The sequence below is a fragment of the Adelges cooleyi genome, unplaced genomic scaffold (assembly GCF_023614345.1).
Source record: "Adelges cooleyi isolate 19-005CV unplaced genomic scaffold, UGA_ACOO_1.1 ACOO_flye_CR_arks_rails_tigmint_CR_PRNA_651, whole genome shotgun sequence".
Lineage (NCBI taxonomy): Eukaryota > Metazoa > Arthropoda > Insecta > Hemiptera > Adelgidae > Adelges > Adelges cooleyi.
The window spans coordinates 3888522-3916467 of record NW_026096352.1 but is presented as its reverse complement, the minus strand read 5'-3'; the positions used below and the strand labels follow the sequence as shown (position 1 = coordinate 3916467).

Sequence of the window (27946 nt, the reverse complement as noted above, 5' to 3'; positions counted from 1 at the left end):
ATATGAAAAAATGAATATACTATATATATTTATAAAAAAGTATACATAAATATACATGTACAATACATTATAATTAAATCTTTCAACATTTCAAGTTAACATTTTGACAAAATTTACTAAAAATATAAGTATTTATTTCGCTATACAAATTCACCCCTTTACACAATTTAAGTCATTAAATTGTGAGCAGTTTTATACTGTTTAAAAAACATGATTAATATGCATTATGGTCATTTAGGTCATTCTAGATTAAACAAATAAATTATATAAATAATAAGTTATTTAACAAATTGTTGTTATTAATAGGATTATGCTATTGAAATATTCGTGACATCTCAATTTCATACATAATATGAATTACAAAAAAATGATCACGTCAGTCAATAGAAAAGAAAATGATAGATTTATTAAAATGTATGTTATTTAGTGTCAAGCATTAATTTAGATATAGTATTATTACTGAATTAATAAAAGTTAAAAAAAAATTACCAATAAATATTATTTATTTAAATATTCAATATATTTAGCAATTTTAGCATTGTGTGTGCGGGTATGGGCTGTATGTACATCTCTATTCCCAAACACACCATCATATTGCACTTTTGATATTCCTAAAGAAACAAAAACAAAATTTATGAAATCCACATGATCATAGTAATATTAACCAATAAATACATACTTTGAGTTTTGTCAGAAAAGTGAATCAGTACAACAGTTTACAGATCTTTTAGTAAACTTGATTTAGCATTTTTTAACTTATCAAAGCGTTTTAACAAATGCATGTTGGAAGTTTCCAGTTCTTCAACTTTAGCTTGGGCTTCACGAAGCTAAACATATAAAACCGTTAGATTATATTGATATCAATAAATTACTACTTTAAAATATGATTGTAGTAACAACGAATGATGTAAAAAATTACCTCGCGTTGCATTTTACGCTTTTCCAATTTAAGCTCATCTTCAGATTTTTCAGACGCTTCCGAAGCAGTCTTATACCTAATGACTTGACTTTCTAGTCTAGCTACCTAAAAGAAAAGAAATTTTAGCCAATTAATCAATACAAAGTTAAACAAAAGGCCGATACTTACATTGGCTTGTAAGGTGGAAATGTCCTGTTCGGCTTTTTGCCATTTAAATTTATAGTCTCCAAGTACTTTATTGGTTTCTTCTATTAAATTATAATATGACCAATATTAACAATTTAAAAAATATATATTATTTTTTAATTGAATGTAAAAAAAAAAAGAAATGTTTTAGAAATAACTACCAATTTATTGATGCGGTTAAACTCACTTTGGGTATCTTCCAAATCATCCGAATCTGTACCATTACAATGGCTATCACTGTGGTGTTTTGCTTTTTGCAACTCTAAATTGAGCCTGTTAATTTCTTCTAGGTAACCAGCACGTTCATCAGCAAACTTTTTAAGTCGTACATCTAAATGTCAATGTTTTTTTATCAAATTTGTTTACTACACTGAATGATCTCATAGTGTCATAAATCATAATTAAAATTGAAAATAGGAAAACAAGAATTTAATAATGAATTTATTACTTTTTTATATATAACCAAGTGGAGGGCTTGTTGAACTCCCCCTCCCCATATCTGCTGCTCCCTTAAAATTGTTGATGTAACTAGTAATTTTGACAGTAAATGCGCTAAATTAAATATAGTAATACTAGCATACGTCTATTATGATTGATAAAGACTAATTGATGATATGTTATACTGATAGGTACCTAATGTTTTTGGCTACCGTTTTATATTTGATTGTAAGTAAAATTTTCATGAGGGCTGAGTCAACGTGTAAAATAATAAGCTTTTAAACAAGGTAAAAAATTAATAAAACTCATTACGTAAAAATAAATATTCAATAGCAGTGTAGTCAGTCAATGCTAAATGCATAAATTATAATTGAAAATCTTGAAATATTATTATCAATTGTAATAAAAAATCGTTTAAACCTTAACTGACACATAATATATATATATATATATACTTTAAATAATAATTTTATGACGACAATATCCCAATTTAAACATACCTAAACAGCCTTCTCCTGCACCTTGTAATAATTGAGCATTCTCTACAGTTACTAAAGCCCGTTTAATAGTAATTGCTTTACATTGGTCACTCTCATTCCACTCTTCTTGCTCTGTACTAACAATCACTAGGCCTTTTTCCTAAAAATTATAAGCAATTAAATTTTGTTTACACATTTTTAATAGATTAGCTAGTAATATTTTTAAATAAATTTACTTCAATTAGCCTATCTCGTTCTTGCAGTTCGTGTTGTAGGGCAATTACTTCAGTTCTTTGGGCAGTTAATAGACGTTTTAATTTTTCGTTCTCCCTACAACTCTCTTTATGTTCTTTCTAAACAAATGTACAGGAACAATTAGATTAAAGGCTGTACTTACAGACCACTCAAAAATGTACTAAAAAAATTACTCCAATTTAAATAAAATCGTAATTTACTTTTAAATGCATAAATTCTTCTTCTATGTCTGTATATTTGTCTTTGTATAGTTCTACCATGTATGTGGCTGCTGCTTTTTCGTTGTCCAGTTGAGCGTTTTGTACCATAGCCTTTCGAAATTTATCTTCTAGATCTTTCAACTCCATCTATAGCAAACGAAATATTGTTCCATGTAATGGTAGGCATTTTTAGTATTATTATTACTACATTATGTCTGAGAAATGCGAAGTTACCCTGTAATCTCGAAAATTGGGAGTAGTCTCATCAAGAGAATCAATTGAATTGCGTCGACTAGATTGGTAACTGTTTGATATGGAGCCAGGTGTTCGGGGACTAGCGACACCGGTAGTGACTCGAGATATTCGATTTATGTTTAGTCCATCTGAAAATAGATAAATAAAAGTCAGTCATAACACAATATCATAGTATTAAGTTTAAAATATTTCGATACATAATTATTACATGTATTTATGACACATTTAATTAATTATGTTTTAATGTTTAATAATCATTAGAACGCATCAACGCAGATGTATTCAACATATCATAATGGGATATTATTATATTATAAATCACACAGCTTATTCCATAATCAATACGATATATTTCCAAAAAGTATACGATCACAATAATTTATACCCTCAGTAGTAATAATAAGTAAATATTTTTAGCTCTGATGCAGAGCAAATTAGTTTTGCAATGATGTTTTCATTTTTTTCAATATGCAGAGTAAAAGGGGTAAAGTCAGGTGTAGTTTTAGGAGATTCGGGTCTGCAATTTTAGACTAAGATAGATCTAGTGTGGTCCTATAGCATAAACGAACTTCTCAAAAATTTGTAGTCACGATTTTTTAATAGAAACTAAGGGGAAAAAACTAAAACCCGATTACAAATACAAACATTTTTAATATGTAACAAATTAATATTTTTATAAATGTATTGAACATTTCGAAACTTACTAAGTAATAATCCTCTGTTTACCATTTCAGATTTCTTACACCACGTCATGACAAAGAAGAAGAATATTATTGTAATCTCTCATATTAAATTACAACCAAAAGTAACTTATTTATTTTAGTTAGTAATTACAATACACATGTAAAAATATATTATTTTCAAAGCATTCGTCGTTAATATAGCAATATATAAAAATGATTAGTAATAATTTATTATACATAGTATCACTCTGAATAGTTAAAATAAATGTTTTTTATTTCCAGTACATTAAACTAACTAAATAATACTTGCCTGCTGTAGACATATCAAAAGCTTTGTCAGCATTTTCCTCAGCTTCTTTTTGCTGTCGCTCGATTTCTCGCATGCGAATTTCTCTTGCTTCCACGCGGGCTTGGCGTCTAGCTGCCAAACGAGCTTCGGCCTAAAACAATACAAACAAAAGAAAAAGTCAATAAACAGAAAGACTTTTATTATTTACTTTGACAATATTTTCAAATATTATTTATAACATTTTTTTCAAAACATTCCAGCGGAGAATATACGAAACAAATAATAATTTCCGGTTCTTTCGCTTTTAATGGTTCCACAAAAGCGACCATTAGGCACTTGGATTACATACTTCGTTGTTGCTCTTGTCCAGAAAGGTAACGATCCCGTCGACTTCATTATCGGTCAATAAGTGATCGTCACTGGAGTAATAATCGTAACTGGAACTATTGCTGCGCACTCTCATCACACTCTGTCGACGGCTATTTGACACTAGGCCATCGGACAGTTCATCGATATCGCCAATTGAATATTTACTGCTATCAATGTCTTCGTCATCATTGTGTTCGGAACAAGAACAAGATCGACTAATTATTGTAGTCGGGCTGTTGATGTCGTTTGTTCTTCTACCGCCGTCGTTGATACATATCCGACATGAATACTTTTGATCGCCGTCGATGATCAGTTGAGACGACGTCTGAACGTCTTTGGCGTAGTCGTATGCTGCAGAATCGTTCAGAATGTTCACTATGGCATCGTCGTTATGATTATCGTTGCTGTACTGATGACATCCCTTTGTAGCAAACGCCGAAACAGGCACGTTAACCAGCAGTGTTGCGTCCAGCGACTTGCCATTGTTAAATTCGTCCATGTTTTGGTTGATGTATATATGAGTAATGTGACCGCCAGACACTAAATCGCGCGATGTCACCACGTCTGTATTGCTCTGATTGCAGTTGTTCATGTTGTCGCCGTCAATGCTTACTTACTGCAGGGGTACAAAGAAGTCATTCACACCTAAACACAGGCAAGTGCAACCACAGTCGTTTTACTAAACGGTTTAGTCACGATTAATGTCATCCAACCGACAGTATTCCGCCATCAGCAAGGGTGTGTTTTCATATAATAATTACTTCATCAGAATTCATCGACTGAAAATCATCTTAAATGCCACCCACCTTTTACCAGACAAGAGGATATTGTGATTTGGCGAATTGGGGCCAATCACGACCGATTTTCCACCAAAAACTTGTGGGATATAATTATTTTTAACTTCGATTCGAAACTGAGAAGATATTGTTTTATAACTATTTTCTTTTTTAGCGTCTTGACCATCATACTTAATTGCCGGATTAAAATACCATGTGGCATAATTAAGTAGAACGGAAAGGGCTATTTATTAAGGGCAGACTGCAGAGTTGGACATGATTTAATTAATATTTTATTTAATAATTTTTTGAATTATAGTTGATTATTCGTACAACCACAAATTACGAATAATAATTGAATTAACTAACTATTATACGTATTAATTCCATTTACTCATGACTAATTTAAATATTGTCCACGATTCATTTTGCAATCATGATTAATTTAACTATCACTCATGAGCTATGATTAATTTAGCTATCACTCATGAGCTATGATTAAATATTTCAATCATGACTAATTTATTCATACTTAAAAAATGTCCATTCTGAGGATAGGCAATATTGGACTAAAATCTATTTCTATTATACCGACTAATTTTAAGGTGGGCAAATAATACGTTTTCTGGTTAATAAAACGTTTTATATTTTTTTATATCTTAGTTACTACGAAAGTTTCATAAAAAATTACTTCGTAGAAGTTATTTTCTGAGATATCTATTGGACGGATTAAAATTTTGGTTTTAATAAAAAGCTTAATATTTTCTTTAAGGGGGCTAAAAGGTCGCATTTTGATAAAGAAATTAAAAAATTAGTTTAGGTTAATTAGAAAAAGCTATTTCCATTTTTTCCATTTTAAACAATGTATAAATATACATAAAATTTGTTGGAAGTTTTATTGAATTGAGGAAACAAATTAAGCGATTGAAAGCATAAATGTCAGCAAAACCATCCTCTTGGAGCTACTCCGAAAATTCAGCAATCTTATTTATTTTAACATCAGTGTTTTAACATATTGTTGAAGTTAGAGTATTTTATAAGGAAGGCTTCAGACCACCATCAAATAGGTAATATCCGTTACTGCAGGAAGGCCGACGGGTAGTGTTTTGACAATTTTACCTCCCTTGAACATTTAATAGCCAGGGTTTGATTAAAATTAATATGTTTGTTAACTTCGTATTATTCGAATTCTAGAACATAGTTGTTGGGTTAGTGTTTGAACATCAATCGTAAGTCGAGGAGTAAGGCCTGAGGGGGTTCCGAATTAGTTCTTAGAAAGAAACTTTTGAGTCGTTCTATATATAAATTCGAAAATTAAAATAGTCACCACTGATATTAACTATCGTTTATCAGTACAGTTAATTTTATATTGTCGTTTTTGTTCTAAACAGGAGTACACTATTTTTTTACTATTCTACAGATAACCATAATAATCACTTTAAAATTAAAATTCATGATTTTCGCGCACACCGAACGAGAAAAACAGGAACTCTATTTATAGATTTACTAACCACGTGTAGACGTCAGTTTGGTATTTTTAGCCACTCAAAAGTCACACAATTTGTTCGGTCGTTAAAAATTATCAAAGAACCACACCTCAAAACACTACCAATTATTAACGTTACCGGTAGCACGTCATAATGTTATGAATAAAACGACAATTGTCATTGCAACAAGCCGTTCTATAAAATATTTGTTTTCTATCTATAATAGTATAATTATTAATATATTATAATATCATTATCCATTATCTACTTCCGGCAGTTTTTAGAAGTACGTCACCTACGACGGACGTTGGTTTACACGACCCATAACAATCAAATTTTGCACTACGGTTGGTAGCAATCGAGGAATGAGATTCGCAAAAAGAGAAAAACAAAAACGGTCATGTTATTTCAAATTGTCTATACCTATTTACATATATTAAATTATCTATTTAATTATAAATTATATTTTTAACGTAGATGATGACACCACTAGATTAACAAGTGAACAAAATGCCAATGAATTTTGGAGGAGCATGTCTCATTCAAATGAACTAATTTCGATAATAGTCGATGCTTTACACACGTAGAAAGAACGTGCAATTCGACGCGCTTTGTCGCATATTTTAAAACGGAGATGGAAAAAAAACGCTAATTAAAAAAAAACACACACGAAAATACAAGCTGAACAAATAAAAAAATGGCATAATATTTAAAATCTTAATAATACGATAATATGTCACCACAATGCAATATGGATAGTATTTCAAAGCGATTAATTATAAGTGTTTATTTTTTTAACACCATAATCCCTTAATCATCTAGATACCGAGATAAAAAAAAATATTAGATCTAAAAATAGTATATAAGTAAAGCCGATTGTTATAGCATAAATAGTACAACGAAGTACTAGTGTACCGATTATCTTATTTTATAAACTGTTATTATCATATACGAATTGAATGTAACGAATTTCGTTCGAATCAAAAGTGAGCTGTACTTTACTACACCCCATGGACAATGTTATACACAAAAGTATGTTATTCCGTTATATGTCTTTGTTTAATAAAAATACCATTTATTTTTTTGGTAAATATCACAATGGATAACCTGCGTCCAATTCGAACAAAAAATAAGATTTTATTTATTTAATTGGTTTATAAGATTATTTTTTCGGATCTGTTTAAGACCACTTACCAAAGATTTGTAAAATTATTTTATTTCCATAAATTATTAATTGATTTAACAAAAAACTAAGTAATAACTAAGGTATTAGATCAACAAAAAAAAGAACATTTTTTAGTTAAAAAGCGACAATGAAGCCTTCAATGATCAACATGGTAATTGAACAAGTATACATAAAGTTTCAATGATGATCAAAGTTCCTAGTATAAGCTGCAGAGTAGCCAACACCAATAACGAATGTTTATTAGATAAAAACACCAGCAAATAGTTAAAAATACTGTATGATGAACCAACTACATAAATATACAGTTAGGCGGCATTAAATTTATCAAATGAACTAACACACAGTCGCACAAATTAAATCGGTAGTTAAAATAATATTATTAAATAATTGCTAATTAAGTCTTTATGCGTTTCCTGTTATACTAGTTCAGTTAGACGTGACCCAACAGTAGTATAATTTATTAACATACAAATAGGACACGAACATCTCATACAATATAATTACAAAATATATTTTTGATTTTGTTTTACATACAATAAATTAATCAATTTGGTATGGATAGATATTATTCTTAGTAAAACCCAATGACTATTTCGTTTTGGAATCATAGATAGAGATGGGAAGGAACTGCGACGAGGATGGGGAGGGTATTGGGAGGGAATGGAGCAAGGATGAGGAGGATATAAGGAAGAGATGGAGAAGACTGAAACGCTTGTTCAAGGATAAAAACATAGTATTTATGATTCAACGTACAGGGCGATTCAAAAAGAATGAACCGATTCCATGATCAAATATATTCCATGGTCTCCAAAGGTAAACGTTTTTTGTGCTGTATCCTGCAACAAGGTTTATGCCTTATGGCCCATTTTTCTTCAAGGCAAACTCTATTACAGGACAAACCTACGAGGATATGCTACGAAACTGGGTCTTCCCTTTAATAGAAGCTGATTCAAATGAATTCATTTTTCAACAAGATGGGGCACCTCCCCACTGAGGCCTATCAGTTAGAGCATTTTTAAATAAAAAAATTTCTACAACCATGTAACAGTTCCCCTAAAAAAAAACAAATGGGCCATAACCTTGTTGCAGGATACAGCACAGAAAACGTTAACCTTAGGAGACCGATGCACCTGGCGCGGTCACGTGGCAACCATCTGAAACTTAGAAACCGAATCTTTCAAACAGCCACTCCCTCATTCTGATTCATACATTTACTTACAAAATATTTGATCATGGAATTGGTTCATTCTTTTTTAATCGCCCTGTATTTCCGTGGAACGTTTTAATTTTTTTAACATTTTTTTTGTTACTTATTACATGGCTATTGGCTAGATGTGCTTTGTATTTAGTATATATACATTCAGTCAACATGTTTTAGGTTCAATACGGAGCTAAGAAGCCAAGAAGGTATAGGTTTTACAAATATGTGCTGTTTTTTAAAAATCATTTTTTGTGTTTTGACTCACGACATCTGAACCGATTTATTCATGTAGTAAGTTTATAGTTCGGAAATCATACTTAGAAGGTACTTATTAAAGCCACTATTGTATCAAGTATATTATTTTTCTATCAAAAACGAAAAACAAACACAAATAACGTACATAAAATTACGGCACGGTCTAACTTTTTTTTGCAAATAAGTAGAATCAATTAAACCATTTTTATAACGTTTTTATGAACTCACAATCTTGTTTGTCGTTCCGGGTGGAATCTTGCAACTCAAATTTCGAGTACTTCCCGACTAGCTATCTGGCTGAAACTTTCAGGGTAGCTCACAATTCGATGACAATGCATTATTAATCCACAAGAAGTTAAAAATTCCACCCCTAAGGGGGTTAAAATGGGGTCGATTTCCGACTATGACCCGACCTCCATGTGGTATTTTTTTTATAATTTAAACGAGGAACGATAAAAATATAATACTTTTCGTCGTACCAAAAATCGCTCATTTTCGCTGTCGTGTAGAAAATAATCCACATTCAGTCTACGTAAATTAAAAAAAAAATGTAATTAAGTAATTTATTACAAGGTGTTTGCCAACAACGAGTGCGAGATTTTATTTAAAAATGTCCGTTGGCCGTGAAGCGTGCGTTGTTTATTAGCTTTGAGAGTTATTTAGAACATTGGTTTAGACGGATTCGTACACTGCGAGTTTTCTTTTTTAAATCTGTGTCTGACAACAATATTTTCCTGGCTAAAGACGAACATGGTGTTATTGAAATTCGTCGATATTTTCCCGTACTTCTATACCTTTTTTGTAGACAAAGCATAGGCAAGCATACTCAGTAAACTCGACCGAGTTTGGAACAGACGAGTGAACACCTATTAATATTATGCAAATGAAAACGATTAATGGATGTATTACACTGCATTACTTAAGCAGACGCATAGCTATTAATTCGGCCGTCCGGATCCGTTAGACATGTAACTATAATGCACATCCAAGCAAATTAAAATAAGTTAAATGAAGCATATTGTATTATAAATATCATATAATCTATTATAGAAAATACCTTATATTACTAAAAAAAAATACAGAATCATTATTCATCTTTACCAATATACAATGTTACCGGCCGCTGCGCCACACAGTGGACAGGAAATTCATTTAAACTGGCTAAAGTATAATTTCTCAAAATATTTGTTTATCATATATTTAGTTAAACACCTCTAAAACTATATATATAACAAAAATAAAAATTTGTTAAAAAAAAAGTTGTTTATTTTATCTAAAAAATACTTGAAAAATTAAAACCATTCTAAAAATAAGAATAGATACCTACAACTAAATTGAATACTTAATTATTCATTTAATTTAAAAAAATTATATATATCTAATATTCTAAGATCGCAAAATTCATTACAAAATCCTAGACGGCCGCCACCTCTCTGAATTTTCACTTACAGGCGCCCTTGATTATATTTATTAATATATAATTTATTGTAGCAAACGATTGAAGTTTAATAGTTTGAATTTGTATAACTCACAAGACATTTTATAGTTTAAGTTCAGAAAATATTCACGGTTACGTAAAAATTTACACAAATCTAAGAATCGACATTTTATAGATAAATCAATCAATTGGAAAAGAGTCTTGTCAAAATGCATAATAATATGCCGCCTATATGATTTGTTTTTTTAGGGGTTTTTCTTAATAAAAGAAAAGGTTTTACTACAGATTAATTTTTCTTCTTTTTTAGGACTTCAAGTCCTAAAACTACGCTAATCATCAAATTGAAATAAAGAAAAAGGTTCCAACCTTTCTAGGGGACAAGGTACTTGATAAAATTGAAAATAGTAAATAATAAACATAGCATTATTCATTTTTAAACACGTTACTCATTGGAAAATAGCACGTTTTCTGTTTTAAATAATAATATGAAAATAGTCAATATTATTGTACAATACGATTTAACCCTTTCAGTCCTGAATTAATTATGTTCGTTTGAGACACATGAAATCGATATTTTCTTTATTAGCGTTATCAAATTGAGACCGCATATCGATTTTCAGAGCAATCTAAATTTGACTTTCAAAATTGGTTAGAGAATAAAACTTTTTTTTTAAAAATCCAAATTATTTTATACAGTATATCGTTAAAATTCACTAATGGAGAATAGACATGTCATTCAAAACTTATTACTAATCTAGAGCTGATACAAGTTACAACTATACTGGAGCCTAGACGTAGGGGCCCGATTTAGGGTTCCCTATAAAAAAAAATATATATATATCCACAACAATAATATTTATATATTTAATGTAAGCAATGGCATAAAGAATAAAGAGATCAAATTATTTTATGTTATTACAAATTTTGAGCAATTTACTATACTACTTCACGTAATATAACTAAACCACTCCCGGCCAACAGTCCCTTTTCTCCTAGTCTAGGCCCACGTCCACCTCTCCCCCCTTGTTACATCTTTAGCCCACTCATCGCACTTTTAGCGAACTTAGCCGGCCCATCTGAATATTTTCCGGTCTCCTGATCTACCAGTCTGCCCCTGAACCCACTCTATTGGTACTCGTTGTTATAATAATGATCAAATATTGTTTGCAAACGATAAAGATTATCAGAAACATCGATTAAATAACCAGCGCGATTGTTTTTCGGTACTTGGCCACGTGCAACAAAAATTATGGTAAAATAAATTATTATCGAAGCACTTTTAGCTGATTATCTCAACTACGCGATGGAATGTAATAACAAATTCCAAGATAAAATAATAAAAAAAATATGTGTTATATTTTTTTTCGTCGACTACCTGTCGTCCGCTGCGATATAGACATATTATGGTAAAAACGTGGTTTGTTAAAAGATAGTAATAAATAATTAAACTATAATAATTAGATATTCATTAATGATGTACCTACAAATTCCTAATTACGCAACTGATAGAGAAGGGTGATTTATGCAATTCTCACAAACGCACGGCTAGCATACGTTGAAAAAAAAATAGCGGGTGATGTAATATGTATAGTATGTGATACACACAAACACAGGAAGTTTAGGTAGTACTATACGACTGTTCAACAAGTAGATAAGCGGCACAAAATAATGACTATCGACTACCAAGCTCACACATATTCAATGTAAACACACTTGGTACACACCAATAGTAACTTACAGTATTGAGTATACAGTACTATCACCGACATTTTTTCACGTACCATGTCAATATTAGATGTAACGGATATTGTTCGATGTTCACGCATAATTGTTATAGCGCAGGTGGCGGCGGAACTCGCAAATCACAATATGGAAGTCATGATTATAAATACTGTACGGAAAAATGTCATCAGGAATTAAAATAACTCTATACGACCGGGACAAGATAAGTTTTACGATCGTTATGTAAACATTAAGTAGAATTAACAGTTCACTAAGCAAAAACTAAATGTGAGTTATTAAACGAATTTGTGTTCGAATAAAAATAAAATTATATTTATAAATGTATTATTTTAATTTAATTCCCAAGGTTTGACTACACCTGTCACTTATATTAACTGCATGAAACTCAACCAAGAATTTGACCCCACGATAGTAATAAAAAAAACTCCGTGTATTACACTTTATGACAGTGGTTATTAGGAAGTTGATAAACTATGTTTAACTCGAAAGATATAATTTATGCAAATCTGAAATCTGGGTTGACACAGAACAATTTTAAATACAAGACCACATACTGTGTCTAACGAGGCGACGACCGGTTGATTTTTTGCAATCAATACAATATTATAATGAAGCAATTACAACGGGCTACCGTATATTGATATAAAGTCAATTGAGACTTGCTGACGACAGTTTTTTTTTATTTATGCCGTTTAGGTGTAACATTAGTGCACAACGGCAATTATACTAATATTTTTTTTTGTCGGTATATCTTTTTTTGATTATTTTTCGTGTTTACTCAACCTAACTGAACCCAGATTAATCAATCCTGTAATGTTGCACTTAAAATTTCACACATTAAATATTAATCAAAATAGCTTAAAATATCATGGATACTTCGGTATACATAGGCAGAAGTTAATTTGAGATTAAAAGAAATCTTTCGTTTCGCTAAAAAATTATTAATTTTGCACTCCTTTAATTGCCATTAAATCTTAGGAACATCCATCTAAAAGAAAAGGAATGATAACCCGCGTAGTTTAAATAATACCACCCCTAAGATGTTAAACTATGATCTCAATCTTAAAAATGTTAATTTTCTCACTAATCATCATTGAAATTTACTTTCATAGGGCTATTTACGAAAATATTTGTACAAAATCAAAATGCTTGCCGTCTTGACGAAGGCCGACTAATGATTATGACAAATGGGTTAAACTAAATGAAGAATCACTGGAGACCAGCGTGACATCATCGGTACAACGTCATTACTCGTTAGTCTAAAAAGCGCATTCACGTTGCATGCAACGTAAGTGTGACATAAAATGTTATAATAAAAAATAATATCAACAACAAACTAACCGATCATAGCCATCGTTATTATATTATGTACACAATATAACGTAAGTGCTGTGCTATCACATTGGCTATGGTCAACGAACCACAACATACATAATATTATCGTATTATATGTGTAGGGTGGCGATAATATAACGTGAAATTCTTAAAATTCTCCTACCATCGTGTCTTCAACAATTCAATTCTACAGGTTATTCACCAATTATGAGATAATATACATAATGAATAATGGTGCAATCAACTATTATTACCTATTAGTCTTAAATTATACTGACTTTTTGACAAAAATGTATCTTAATTCAGTGGCATATTTAGGGGATAAATCTATTTTTAACGTTTTAAGTCTAATGTTTCTTGGTTGATTTTAGAAATAAGTTAAATAAAGGCATAGAAATTATTTGAATTAACCAAAAATTTCACATTTTTTTGTATTTTTTGAGAAATACGTTCTTAATGAAAAAATATATTTAAAAAACATCATTCTATCCTTGTACCTTATTTAAGTTTTAGGAAATTAGTTGACACCCACTAAGCTGCTTCTGAATACGATTTTGGCTAAATTCTTTTAAAATGGTTATAGTTTAGTTAAGCATAAGGTTTAGAATGGGTGGAGATAAAGAAAATATTACAACCCATATTTTTCCCGACTTAACTATGAAAAAGAATACTTCAAAAATTAGCATTTAAAAGTTAAAACTGATTATTGACTTAGAACATTTTTATTAGAAATCAGTTTGTTTTAAAAAAATACGAGTATTCCATCTCGTAAGTATCTTAAATACCAAACCATCGTAGGTTCGTGAGAGATTGGCAAATATAATATGCAGGTTACCATTTGAAATTTAAATAATAACTAATTTGAAAGAAAAATAATGTAATAAATGAGATTGGAAATCTGAAATCGTGTAATTTTTTTAAGTAATTGTTAGATACAAGTGATAGTACCTCATTTATAATAATGAGACCAAAAATAATTAATGTACTAATAAAAATAGTTAAGATATGTTTTTTAGGTAAGTTTAAACATTTACTCATGACAAATATGTTGTGAAAATTCTGTTCTTATTCTGAACAATAATATATTATTTGTTTTTAATTAAGTGTTTTTAAACACTCTTTAAAAAAATTCCTACACCGTATTACACAGTAATTTTAAATTGTTACAATTTATTATTATTACTATCGTGTAATAGGTAGACATTTTTTTTTCTGTTTTGACAAGTTAAAATATTAATGATTACGTTCGTGTACACAGAAGTTATTGCGCCATTATTTTACACTCCACTTCATAAAAAAAATGTTATAGCCCACACTTGTAACACGAAGACTATTTAAAACTTCGATTATAAGCAGTTAATGTCGAGAAAAACCTGATAAGATAATAAAATATTTAAAAGTTTTTAACGTTCAAATTTCAATTGGCACTAGAATATTTAATGTGTTTTCGAACCGAATTATTTTCTTTACAGAACTCAGACAAATTTCCAAAAAATATAAAATTAATTGATATTGTGACAATATTAATAATTTTAAGTTAGGTATAAAATTCTATCGTTCAAAATAATATTACAAAAGCATTTGTAGAGTTGTAATTTACATGAATGAAAAAATCTGTATATTAGGTAAAAAAATAAAAATTAAGTGTTCGTAATGTGTCATGTGTGGTCAATTTCCGTTAAAAACACTTCTGTACCTAACTATAATTACAAAATATTTTCGGTAACATTTTTACTACAAATTTTATATTAGTTTCCCTAAAATAAGCGTTGTCGTAATCGGGAAAGCCTCGAATTAATTAGTTTTAGCACATAATATTATAATATTCTACCCTTAAATCATTTTTACTATGCATATCCATGTGCCTCAAATGCGTTAATTCCGCGTTACATAAAAAATCTTAAGTTGAAAAATATAATTTGTAAAATGTAAAAAACTGCACTCACGGCGCGTTTAAATAACACCAATAACATATTACTACTTTACAGACAATGAAGGAAAAACGACATTCGATTTGAAGTTCACGCACTGACGATATTAAATTGAGGTACTAAATTGAATAATACACCTATATCTAATATATATTATCTTAATGACTGCGCTTATCTTATGAATCAAACTTTTTAATGATGGTAAAACAAAATAGTTGGGAATTGATTGATGTTTTAAAGTCTCCATAAAACTGTAATAAAGGCATAAGCGTACTTAAAAAGGTTAGCTTATCTCTTGTATTTTTGGATTATACATTGAATATACATTAAAATTCCTACAGTCGAGCCCATAATAAAAATGTTTGCAAATGAGTTCTGCGTGGGGACTACGAAATCATAAACATAATAATACAACGAAAATAGCGTTAGATATTATAGATATTATGATATATTTTCTAATAATTTTATTAGGTTTCGCATCAATTACTCGTTCGCAGCTATATGTTTTGCAGACAATTTTAAGTTGCTTGGATAATATACAGTAAAGTCATTAGCAATTTGTACGTAAACCGTAAATTTACAGCGTAGACTTAAAAATTGAACAATATATTTTAATACTTAATATTAATACATATTTTAACAAAAACGTTAGCTAAACGCTTACTCCGAATATTTGTTTTTTTTAAACAAGAACCAAGTCAAGTGAATTATTGATTACAAAAAATTATTTCTAACATTAGGAATTCATTGTCAATATTATGCGTATTGTCTTTTGACTAGGTATAACAAAAAAACACTTAAGTCCGGCAAACAATAAAATTTATCGCTTCATCACTCATGGTTTTAACGTATTATTAAGGTTTTTTTAGGAAGTTTTATCAGACGCCATTAAGACATAAGAATGCATTTTAAACTACGACTAACAATAAATATGAAAATCCATAAAAAGTTAAGTACTACTACTACAAAAAAACAAATAATATCTCAAGTTATTGTTTTTGTTTAAATTTTGCATAAAACATACGCCATTATGTTACACGATACGTAAAAATCGAACCTAACTAATTAGGTTAAATTTCAACAGACACATATTCACATACTTTGTCGTATATTATAAAACATAAATAGGTGAACAAAATATACATGCATAATAACTTAATTTGAATAAAATCTTTCAGATTCTCAGTAGACCGATCAAGAAGAAAAACAAGTTTATTAATTATAATAATAATTTTCAGCATCGGCGGCAGTGACAGGTGTCTATTTTTATGGAGATAGCACTAAATGACGGCATCCCCCCGAGGCTAAATCCTCTTTTTTCACCCTTTCCGATATACGATCAGTATTTTGTTGAAGTTCTTTTTGGTGTACTTATAAAATCATTAGAAATATGCAGTCTATTTTGTATTGTAATAAATTCTTCCCAAAAAACTCCCGTATTTAACAACGCGAGGGCGGACTAACAACGAAAAACGTTTTGGTGCTGACGACGCGACGGTAGCCGGTTTTATCATCCCCTCGTCAACATAGTCTAAACTATTTAAACACAGCTATCAGACATACACACACACATATTTTGATACTTTTCTCTCCCGGTCTCAATTAAATATAAATCGGATTATGGCGGAATGGTCGGTTGGCGACTGTCGGGAGAGGTTGATATTACTTGGCATTCGACTTCTTCGCAGGAGACTCGCCTTGTTTGGGAGCGACTTACCGCAACCTAAACTCGTCCAACGTTGCCAGGGTATCCATTAAAAATGGAGTCGGTTTTGTCTAGAAAACAGGAAAAAATTTTGCCGACTAAACCGAACAATATGTATATTAATGTAACACCAATCGATATGACTAACGCGGTCGGACAGGCCCAGAAGAAACGCACTGCCGCGGTGGCTCATCGACACTACACACACTGGCATCGAAAAATGTGAAGAAGTCGAGTTGTACTCCGAGTTCAGACCCAACCGTACTGATTGTATACTGCAACAAGGCAGTATATAGCGAACTCTGGGCAAACCGGTTGCGCGGCACCGTGAACGCAGTAGTGGTGGCGTTTGCGCTCCGTTATACAAAAAAATATATAAACATACATATTGTATACTATATCAATACCCTTAAGAAACTACACGTTGTATGCGGGTAAACTAAATCATAATCGTTATTATGACCCTAGGTCCTTGGAATTCTATAATAAATAATAATAATATTATAGAGCGTACGCGGCTTGTCGAAAATGAAATATTATCCTTGAATAGAATAGCCCGAAACACTGATTAAACAACAAGTTGTATGTAATTATTGCGAGTGTCCCAGGATGTACAAAAGAAACAAATGGTTATTTTGAATGAAAAGCGATTTTTTCGTTGGCACTTGACTCAGTCGTGAGAAAAATCATAAAATGGGGAAAAAAAACACTTGATTGTTGAATAACACGATTGAAATAACGCCTTGTTTACATCAAAATATTAACATTACGCGCGGACGTGACTATTACCTGTTTTGTATGAGAAGTGAAAAAAAAACATTATTTTAAATTAATACTTTAAGCAGTGCTTGAGCGAGGGGGTTACACCGGTTGTCTATCGACGTCCTATAAAGCGTTTAGCATACAAAAATATTTTATTGTTATTTCTTGGTTAGAATGCTTTTCCCTCTCCACTCACTACAAACCTGGGCTTTAGCAATTCAACAAAACCGTAGCCGAAATTTGAACTATTGTTTTTATTCAATCTATATTTCTAAAAAACACTCGTGTTCAGTCTTGAATTCTTGTAAATTACACGCACGTTTTATAAATGAATCGCTTTTTGTTAAAAGGGCATATGTTACATTTGTTGTTTAACTGTTTTGCAACTTTCAACTAGTATGAAATTGAATTAAATATTTTTACAGTATCGAAATTTGGTATAAATGTCGAGTACCGTGCACGTCATAATGCACATAAAAAAATGATTTACAAATTACCACATTTTGAAAGTTCTACAGTTTTTCTATCATTTCCCAAAATTTTACCTGTTGAAACATGTGCCCTTTTAACAAAAAGCTATTCAAATGTGATATGGAATTTGTTATTTTCCCTCTCAATATTACGTGGATTTGTCATTTGAAGACTTTAGTTCTTTCAGATAATTTGTTGTTTGTTTGCACGTTCCGTTAGTATTACATTAGCCTAAGCTTGTTGATTTGCCTATCTGGACAACATCGTTTTTAACTAAATGTAAACTACTTCTGGGATTTTTACAGCTTTTTACTTACTTTGTTGCCGTTGGTCTTCTGATAATCGGCCATAGAGTGAGTACGATTGACACGTGACGTCGACCGGCCGCCCCATCGCAAATAAATGTCCCAGTCCTGGTAGTTAAGCACATAGTGCAAAGCGTTCATTACGTTACCAAACATATTACGCGAAACATCAATAGTCGAAAAGAGTCCGCGAAACCATTCGGCAGTATAAAACTGATGTACCGAAGTTATACTGAAGTCTGAAGAAAGTAAAAACACAACCGAAACGCGCAATGAACAACTCCACCCGCATAAGCCACCGAACGGGAGAGAAAGACAATAAAAATGATGAGATACTGCAATGCTCGACACGCACGAGTCTATACTTAGAACTAAAAACACGGGACATCTGCTTGTATATTATGGCTAGAGAAACACACGATAAAACGAGAGACGCGTTGTAAGAACTTATGGTATTTTAACATATTATTTTTATAAATGGCAGTCAAATATTATGATACTTCGTACAGCATCGTTCAAATGTAAGCAGCATACCGTTTTTCCACCGGCTGAGTTGAATTCGAAATCTAAGGATGATTTTCATCGAATAAATAATTGACCTAAGTTTAAACTAAACGTTTTTATTGATTTCATTCATTGAATCGAAGTAGATTCAAACAACTTAGACGTCGACGTTGTTAGAACGCGGCTTAAAGTAAACTAGGTCGTATTATCGTGTTTTTTTTCATAAACAATATTGTCGTAAGAAGTTTTGCAAATAACGTCAAGGTTTTACTTCTTATCGGCGATTGTGTTTTTAATAAATAAATTATTGTTACATCTAACCGAGCGTACTGAACGATTGGAAAATCTGACGAATCACTACCTACCATACAAAAATTGTATGCATAACTTTTTATTAATAGTCGGTCGTCGTGCTAAACTTTCTTACTCTGGCCGCATTTCAAATAAACATAGTTCGAAAGAGGAGTTTACAGACACCCCAACCACTCTCCTCGGTCCAGTTCCGCCACTGCACGATAAGGATATGTATTATGATACACATATTATATTATGTTAAAAATCGGACTATAGAAAATATACTAAAATAATAATAAATTAGGTACTTAAGAGTAGGTTCCTGTTTTTTTTTTAGAAAATATAGAGATAAATTACAGTAGGGGGAAAAAATACAAAGAAATTTGGGTAAGTGTTCAGAGAATAACTCAATCCACGGACAACTCATCAGCACATAGATAGACACAAAGAGTATTATACGTGAAAAACATACCCAACTATTTAGGTTGAATGTAAACAGATACATATTCACATACTTTATCATACATGCATAATAACATAATTTGAATAAAATCTCTCAGATTCTCAGTCAACCGATCAAGAAGAAAAACAAGTTTATTAATTATAATAATAATTGAAAGCATCAACGGCAGTGACAGGTGGGCTATGTTATCGGATTAATTGTACGCGGTAAAATTTATTTTTTCCCCCCTTTTCGCTCCACGATAGGTATTTTCTTGAAGTCGATTTTGTTGTGCCCATAAGTGAGGAGGCTCGCCTTATTTAGGTCGTTATAGACCACATTTTCACAGTATAGAAGTTAGTTGAGACGCTAGGAATTCATTAAAGAATTACATTATATGCTGTTTGTGGGTTACAAACAAGCATAAGACTCGATAAATAGAGAAGTATTATCGAAATAGCAACGCACTACTAACTTTTGGGGTACCAATTAAAATGGAAAAGAATGATCAAGCTATATGCATGAATAGAACGAAGTGCCAGCAGCAAGGCTAAATTCAGCCCATTGTAGCAAATTACCAATGGCGTTGAGAGTGGAGCGAGCTTTGGTGTAGCCATACTGTAGTCCACTGAGGTTTGGCGTTATCTCCTCAAGTATTCTGTCACAGATAACCCTTTCCATTGTCTTGGACAGGGTAGGAAGAAGGCTGATTGGGCGATATGATTTCGGAAGCACAGGATCCTTGTCCTTACCCTTTTTAATGACGATAATTTCGGCCTTTTTCCAGTGGTTGGGAAAGATGCAGTCAGTGAGACAGCTATCGATGAGCTGTGTGACGTATCCACTAATGAAAGGCCATGCCATCCTGGCCATTTTACCAGTGACTCTATCAAAGCCCGGTGTTTTATTTGGGGCAGTGCGCCACGGAGCACTCTTCAAGATTACAAGATTTCTTTATTACTGGGCGGTTGGAGCGAAACTTGAATAAGTCAGTAAGTTTTAGTCGGACCGACTCTAAATCGACACCGGTCCGAACGCGCACTTGTTATACAACTTTTAGACCCAAAATTATAAAAACTAGCACAAAAATCTCGGGAAAATCGAAAAACTTTAGGGAGCTCACGAATAGCACGTGCTCTCTCTACCAACATTGAATGTCGACTCAAATAGCGAAGAAGTAAAATTTGACTTGATTTAGACAATTTGCATTATACTTAAGCAAAAGATACAAATTTAAAGACACCAGAATGAGTAATCAGTAAACCTACGGTATACTACAGTATTCTACGGAGTAGTTAGGAGCGAAGCCTATCCTCACATCAACATCATACCATTATGTTTAGTCCCCTTCTCCTGGAATAGAGAATTTCCCTACAAACCTAATAACATTTGCAAACAACATCAGTAGTTTAACAAACTCACAAAACTAAAATGATGTGTTTTGTTTGTGTCTGATAACTTTGGAAGTCACGATAACTTCTCCCTATGGACCGATTTATTCGTGTAACACCTCTATAGATAAGAAATCGTACGAGGTTGATACTTTGGTTGGCCAAAAGTTAACAATTACTTCACTTTCAAACCCGGGAAAACAATTTGACCGTTTACCTTCATCTATGATATGCGATAACATAGCAAAAAAAGTTTTAGGATTTAAGCGCTGACAATTACTGATAGGTTTGTGTAAAAAAAAATATCTCTTAACATTTTTTTTTATAATGAAAAAAAGTGACTCAAAACACTATAAATATGGATTTTGAAGACTATTATGAGTTTACAAACTTGAAATTTAGTATATGAGCGCAAAATAAAAAAAAAATTGGATTATATCTCCCCCTCTTAACCTCTTAATTATGGAGTAAAATGGAAAACTGATCTCAAAAATGAAATTGACGACCCCGAAAACACATAATTTGAAATGTTTTGAAGCCTGTTGGAATAAAATCAAGACTTTTAGCTATAATTGCTATAGAACCTTATGTCATATGCTAAATTATATAAAACTAGTTCAGGTATATTATTCAGTTCTTCTAGACTAGTAATTAAGAGGTAGTAATAAAATCACATCCAAGAAAACACTTAATGAAAATCAGTGAATACTAGACCCCACTTTGGTACTTTCTTACTATGCTGGTTTCAGGTTTGGACTATGCTTGGTTTAGACTGTGCTTAGTTCAGACTGTGATGGTTTTAGACTTTAGATTGATAATGGCTTGGACTGTGATGATTTACACTGTATTTGGTTTGAATTGAGCTTGAATTAGATTATGCTGGGTTAAACTGTTCTGGTTTAGACTTACTGGTTTACACTGTGCTGGATTCTTACTATTTCCAGACTCACATCAAAGTGTTTGGTTGTGATGAAATCACATTTAAATTTAATAATTGCTTTGACTAAAATTTGCTAACTTCTTCTGTATTGATTTATACTAAGCTTGGTTTGGAATGTGCAGTTTTTTTTTTAATTTATCACTTTACTGTATACCGTTTTATTTGCAAAAATTCACAATGTGTTAAAATAACACATTAATCAATTTTTCAGACAACATCATGCTAAATAAATATTCAAAAATATATTGTAATGTTAAAAAAAATTGTTGGTTATAAACAGTTCAATATATTTTTATTATAATTTTAAAAATATAAATACAATTAGGTATTGTTATCACGTATCACTGTACATTTTTTTTGTGTATATATCTGTAGGTTTATAAAAAACAATGTTATTTAAAAATACTTACAGGTTATATCTGTAACAACTGTGAATAAGTGTGCAAGTCAAATTTTGGTCAAAATTGACTAAGTACGCTAGGATGTAGTCAGAGGCGTCTAGCACACCTTGAATAAATGTCTAACTCGTTGGACCAACAAGAAAACCTTGAGAGAGATGTGAGTTATTCACTAAGTAGGGATTTATGGCAGCTGGTTAAAGTTTTAAATCGCTCCCCTGTAAAATCACTGAAACTTACACACTTATTCACAGTTGTTACAGATATATGCAAAATGTATAGTACCAATACTTCGGGTTTAACCAATATTCATTTTCTTAAAAATGGGTAGATTGCACAAAGTTTTCAACATAATGCAACTTGAAAATTATTGTTCATATAAGTAGTTTAATAGTTGCAATTATTTAGTTATACCAAGCTATGGACGGATTTAGAAATTGAGTTCTTTGTTTTTACTTTATTAATCATTAATATCGATTGAGCAGTAACAAGAAGCAGTAACATAGCTATATAGGCATGTTTTGCTTCTTAGAAGCTTTAAATTGTTGTTGTTTTGTCAGTCACTAGTAAGAAGTGAGAACAAACAAACAACCATACACACAAATATACATTAGATCTTAGCACACACATACCCTTCCTCTTTTGCATTCGGGTAAAGAAAATAATCAATACAAAAATGTACATGCATATTTATAATATTAATACGGGTCGTACAAATTTAAAATATAAAGAGATTAATTCCTGTGATTATTGAGCTTATGCATATAAATTTAAACTTTTTCAATAGAATACTTAAATTTTTAACTGTTTTGTTTGTCTTGGTTGAGACCTCCATAATAATTGTTATAAAGCCGGAGATATATACTTGCACATAAATTCTGAACATTTTAATAATTTAGTTATTATATTAATTATAATAAATACCTAATTATAATTTAATAAACCAGACTTATACAAATTAAAATTGTAAAACATTACTTATATTTAAATTAATAATAATTTAAATTATTATTTTGAAAAGATTTATTTAACACTTACTTCCTTAGCTATTTGATCAAATGCTTGATCCTCAGCAAAGTGGGTAGTTGGAAGTCTTCGGCGACCACCCATTGCTGAGCTTGGGTTGTCCATTATAGATTGTTTATCATTTTTTATTGAGTAGCATTAATCCTCTAAAAGTTGAAACATAAATACATGTTAGTTATATAAATAAACTGCATAAATAAAAAACAACTATCTTTTTTTATAATAATTTTAAAAAATAAAATCCAAAATTGAAGTTCAAACAATATTGTATTAACCTAACCAGTTATTACATTAACATTGCTTATCGATAGTATACTTAATCTATGCTGTTACTATACTCTAATCAGATTAAGATTGAACCGCTTTTGTGCATGCAGACTTAACTGCCAAATACCATTGGCGTTTAAAATTTATAAGCAATAAGTAGGGGAAGATGTGGTAGATTTGATTTCGTGGTTACATTTAAATAATGTTGATAGAATTATTTTCACTCCGAAAATATTAAGAAAAAAGATTAAATATTCACACCGTTTAAAGTAGTGTTATCAACAAATTCTGACTGATTATGTGATAAGCAAAAATACTAATGTCAACGTGTGTTTGCATTTTATTTGACTTCATTAATTAAAATTAGAAAATGATGTATTAGGTACATTTTGTGTTTTATCAATGTATCTACCCAACATTGATTTACTGTAATTATTTTACCTGATATAATACAAAATATTAATAACAATTATTGTGAAGTAGGTGGATTTGAATTTTAGACCACCGGGGTAGATTTGAATATTTTCCCCCATAGAATATGCATTAGTGCATTTATGCATAGTTCTACATTTGCTTTAAATACAGAAAAATAGTTTTATATAAATTGTATTGAACATATTTTATTATACTAATAAGACAAATTCAAAATATATTAAAAATTGATTGATTATAAATTACTTGTTTGGTGTGGTTGGTAATAGTATAATGTGTACAAACCTTTAAACTACAGATCGGAGCTCTCAAACTTGAAATTTGCTATAAAATAAAATTAAGAAAAATAATGACACAATTTTCGTTCAAACCTACCTCAAATCTACCACTATAATTTAAATGTACTTATCAGCAGGGTATTAAAGTATATAGTCATATTGTTAGTCATAAATTAAGTATTTTATAATATATGACACAACACATTTTATACCATTGTATTTATTATAAATTAAGAGAGATACTTAAAACTTACTAATATTTTATAAATGATATAGTCCAATTAAAATCATCTGAATTTTTAAATAATATATTGTTTAAGACCTTTAAAATAAAAAAATTACATACTTAAGTGTAATAATGATTAACTTTCTTAACAATTAATTAAAATTAATAGGTAATAAATAAAGAAGACTAGATAAAATGATCTGGAGGTCAAAAAGTGTATTAACAAAACGTATATTACTATCACCTCTATTTAGCTTAACTTAATATAGTTAGATAGACATCAATGATTAGTCTGCAGTATATAAAGACAAGAATTTAGAATACGTTGGCCTTATTCCAACATTTACTAAAGAGTCTGTTTGTCACAAGACAAGCTTATATTTTATTTTCTATGTATAGTATTGACAATTAAAATATATGATTTTAACACAGTGAATGTATATAATTCTAATTAATAATAATAATATATAATTGAGGCAAAAAATTGGTAAAAAGTAAACTCAATAAAAGAAGTAAGTACCAAACCAAACCACTACAACCACACTTTTTTGTACAGAAGTTATCTAAAATAATAACTGGTATTGGTTTGTATATAATTATTACTAATATTTAACATATCTCTAACTGATGTTACAGGATAATATATGTTTTTTTTAAGACCATTTTAGGTTGGTTGGACAACTCTTGCTCTACAAAAGTGCGGTGGTTTCCCATTGCATTCCGCACCTATCATGTCACTCGGGTAGCTATTTCTCTCATAATATATTATTCTACTATACCATTATGTACTTCAAAATAAAATTATACGAACTAAAAAACATATTATTTAAAACTAGAAACCTGGATAATCTCATCATTAGATATAATTCAAATTTAATACATATAAAAACTTATCCAAGAAATGACCACAATGTTGGTTAGACAGAGTGAATCAGAATAACAGAGTTGCTAATAAATCAGTCAGACTGGAAGATTCCCTATACAGAGATAGATAGACAAGTTTAGTAGAAGCTGTTAAGAGCCTTAAAAGCTTGTGAAGCATAAGAAAAATAAAATACATTATACTAACTTTATAGCAAATAATTAATTTTTTGTCATTGTAAAAAATGTTGTATGCTTTATTATTAGTTGTGCTAATTTGTTTCATATTACAACTAATACTATTTAATAAAAATTAGTTTTACTGTAGTTAAAAATGTATGTTTAAAATATAATATTAAAAATATTTTTTATTACAATATATATATATTATACTATAAATACATTTTGCTATAATTTTTTTTAGCATTTAAAAATGAACTAAATATTTTAATTTAAAGTATAACATAGCTTAGATACAGTCCTCGAAATAGGGGGGATTGAGTACCCCTAACAATTTTTATTAAGCGGCGTTTTTTTAGGGGTATAAAAAATACTAGATAATGTATCAAGCATATAAAGTAAAAACATCCACCTACTTTTATTTTCCCAATTCGAGCACTGCTTAGATATAGTAAATTTTTAGGTGGTTAAAGAAGTATTTTTTTGTTTGGCTTCAATGTAGAGCTGAAAAGAGTATGGTTTTAGAATTAATTTTGTATTTACCTAGCCCTTTAATAAATTTTAAACATTAAACATATTTACCATATTTTTAACTTTGAAATATAACTATAAATTTCAAAGAAATTATCAAATCATTCTAAACTTGTTTAAGGTTCTTCTAGAGGGTGACATTTTTTTCTTCCTACTTTCTTTTTCTTCGTAGAATTAAACGAAAGTATTATAATATTTATAATTTTTTCTAAAATCTTTAGCCAAACTTTTTTTATAACGGAAAACCCTATTAACACGGTTACAAACACTTTTATTGCATATACAATGATTTATATTGATATTTTAACATTTACAGATTAATTTTATAAACAAATTAGGGGGTGGAAAATGCAGATATTTTTTATAGGTTTATTATATTTGAGCATACAATTAAAATATTTTCCGAGTATGCTTATTGCTCAACATTATGTTTGGTTGAGTGGATAACAAAGGGTCTAGTGTCTATACAAAAAACTGGGTAAAGAGTACAGGATGTGTTTAAAAATAGGATAGAAACCATACAACTACAAGAGATAAAGATCTTATAGATGAAAAGGCTAAGCTTTTGCCCAAGGGTTTTTAATTATTAGCACATTTTTGCAGCTCAACGCCTTTTCCGTCCTACACTCAAAATTTTGTTGTCTCGTATCGTCCCAAAAGTGTAAATTAAGATGTCTGCACCAGTTGTCAGTCAACTTACCTCGATTTCTAACCGTAATACATCGCTACAGTCATTGTTTTGGACGCTGGAGACGTCCATCTGCCGTGCATAAACAACAATAGCACATTTATTGTTCACAATTCCTGCGCTCACGGATTGTAATGTACAGTAGGGAACAGTAAACGACTATATAACAATTAACAACGACAACCAATATAAAGATATAAGTTCGGTATAATAACTTTTCTACAAGCCACTTATGATTTAAAAATATAAAATTGCAAAATACAATATCTTGGTTACTGGTATAACAACAACATAACTTTAACACATCAAGATTAACGACGGCCGACGACGATCAGTTCGTGATACGCGAAGGTGAACAAATTAAAAAAAAATCACTCACACACACACACACATACACACGCGCGTACGCACACACTGGGCACTGGCTCGCACGCACGCACACAAGCGTGCATTACAAAACGGAGATGATAAAGAGAAAATCTCTCTGCGACCGGTGGCGCGGTCGACAGGAAATGGCGGGGCGCGAAGGAGGATCCGAGGTCGTTGCCGAGAATCACAATTGTCAATTCAAAAAAACAATCTTTGACCTCTTTACTCTTATTTAGATTTTAGACAATTTTTTGAACAAACCACAGACTTCACAGAAATCATTATTCTTATGGCTGCGATTAATAGAGGAACGGGACTGAATAAGCACTAGGCGCTAAAATAATTTTTTGCAAAACGAATATTTTATCATTTGGGTCAAACTTATATAATAGTTTATACACAGAACATATTAAAAATCGAAATCTAATTACTGATGTTCCCGTTTTTCTTA

At 30.7% G+C, this 27946-nt stretch overlaps 1 protein-coding gene across 5 annotated transcripts; it reads right to left on the bottom strand.

Annotated features, from left to right (window-relative positions):
* Positions 1 to 99: 99 nt before the first annotated feature.
* Positions 100 to 27946, bottom strand: LOC126844856 (leucine-rich repeat flightless-interacting protein 2). 5 transcript variants are annotated; one of them, XM_050583285.1, is made up of 12 exons: positions 17092 to 17389; positions 4054 to 4718; positions 3726 to 3855; positions 2712 to 2860; positions 2478 to 2624; positions 2259 to 2375; positions 2044 to 2182; positions 1293 to 1436; positions 1088 to 1167; positions 920 to 1024; positions 680 to 827; positions 100 to 611 (listed from the first exon to the last, which is right to left on the bottom strand). In XM_050583285.1, exons 2-11 carry the CDS (start codon positions 4663 to 4665, stop codon positions 717 to 719), a joined length of 1734 nt encoding a protein of 577 aa, XP_050439242.1. In that variant the 5' UTR covers positions 4666 to 4718; positions 17092 to 17389; the 3' UTR covers positions 100 to 611; positions 680 to 716. The 5 variants fall into 5 exon arrangements, with proteins under 5 accessions (XP_050439242.1, XP_050439243.1, XP_050439245.1 ...); XM_050583286.1 differs by having other exon boundaries at positions 17143 to 17389; XM_050583290.1 differs by lacking the exons at positions 4054 to 4718; positions 17092 to 17389 and adding exons at positions 23676 to 23809; positions 24895 to 25025 and having other exon boundaries at positions 111 to 611.

What these genes read in the sequence shown, in the direction of transcription:
- LOC126844856 (XM_050583285.1), bottom strand. Translation starts at nt 4,665, where the DNA reads ATGAACAACTGCAATCAGAGCAATACAGACGTGGTGACATCGCGCGAT. An exon ending in AAGAATTTATGCATTTAAAA is followed by an intron (nt 2,376 to 2,477) that starts GTAAATTACGAT and finishes ACATTTGTTTAG; the next exon opens with AAAGAACATAAAGAGAGTTG. An exon ending in TGCAGGAGAAGGCTGTTTAG is followed by an intron (nt 1,437 to 2,043) that starts GTATGTTTAAAT and finishes ATTGACATTTAG; the next exon opens with ATGTACGACTTAAAAAGTTT.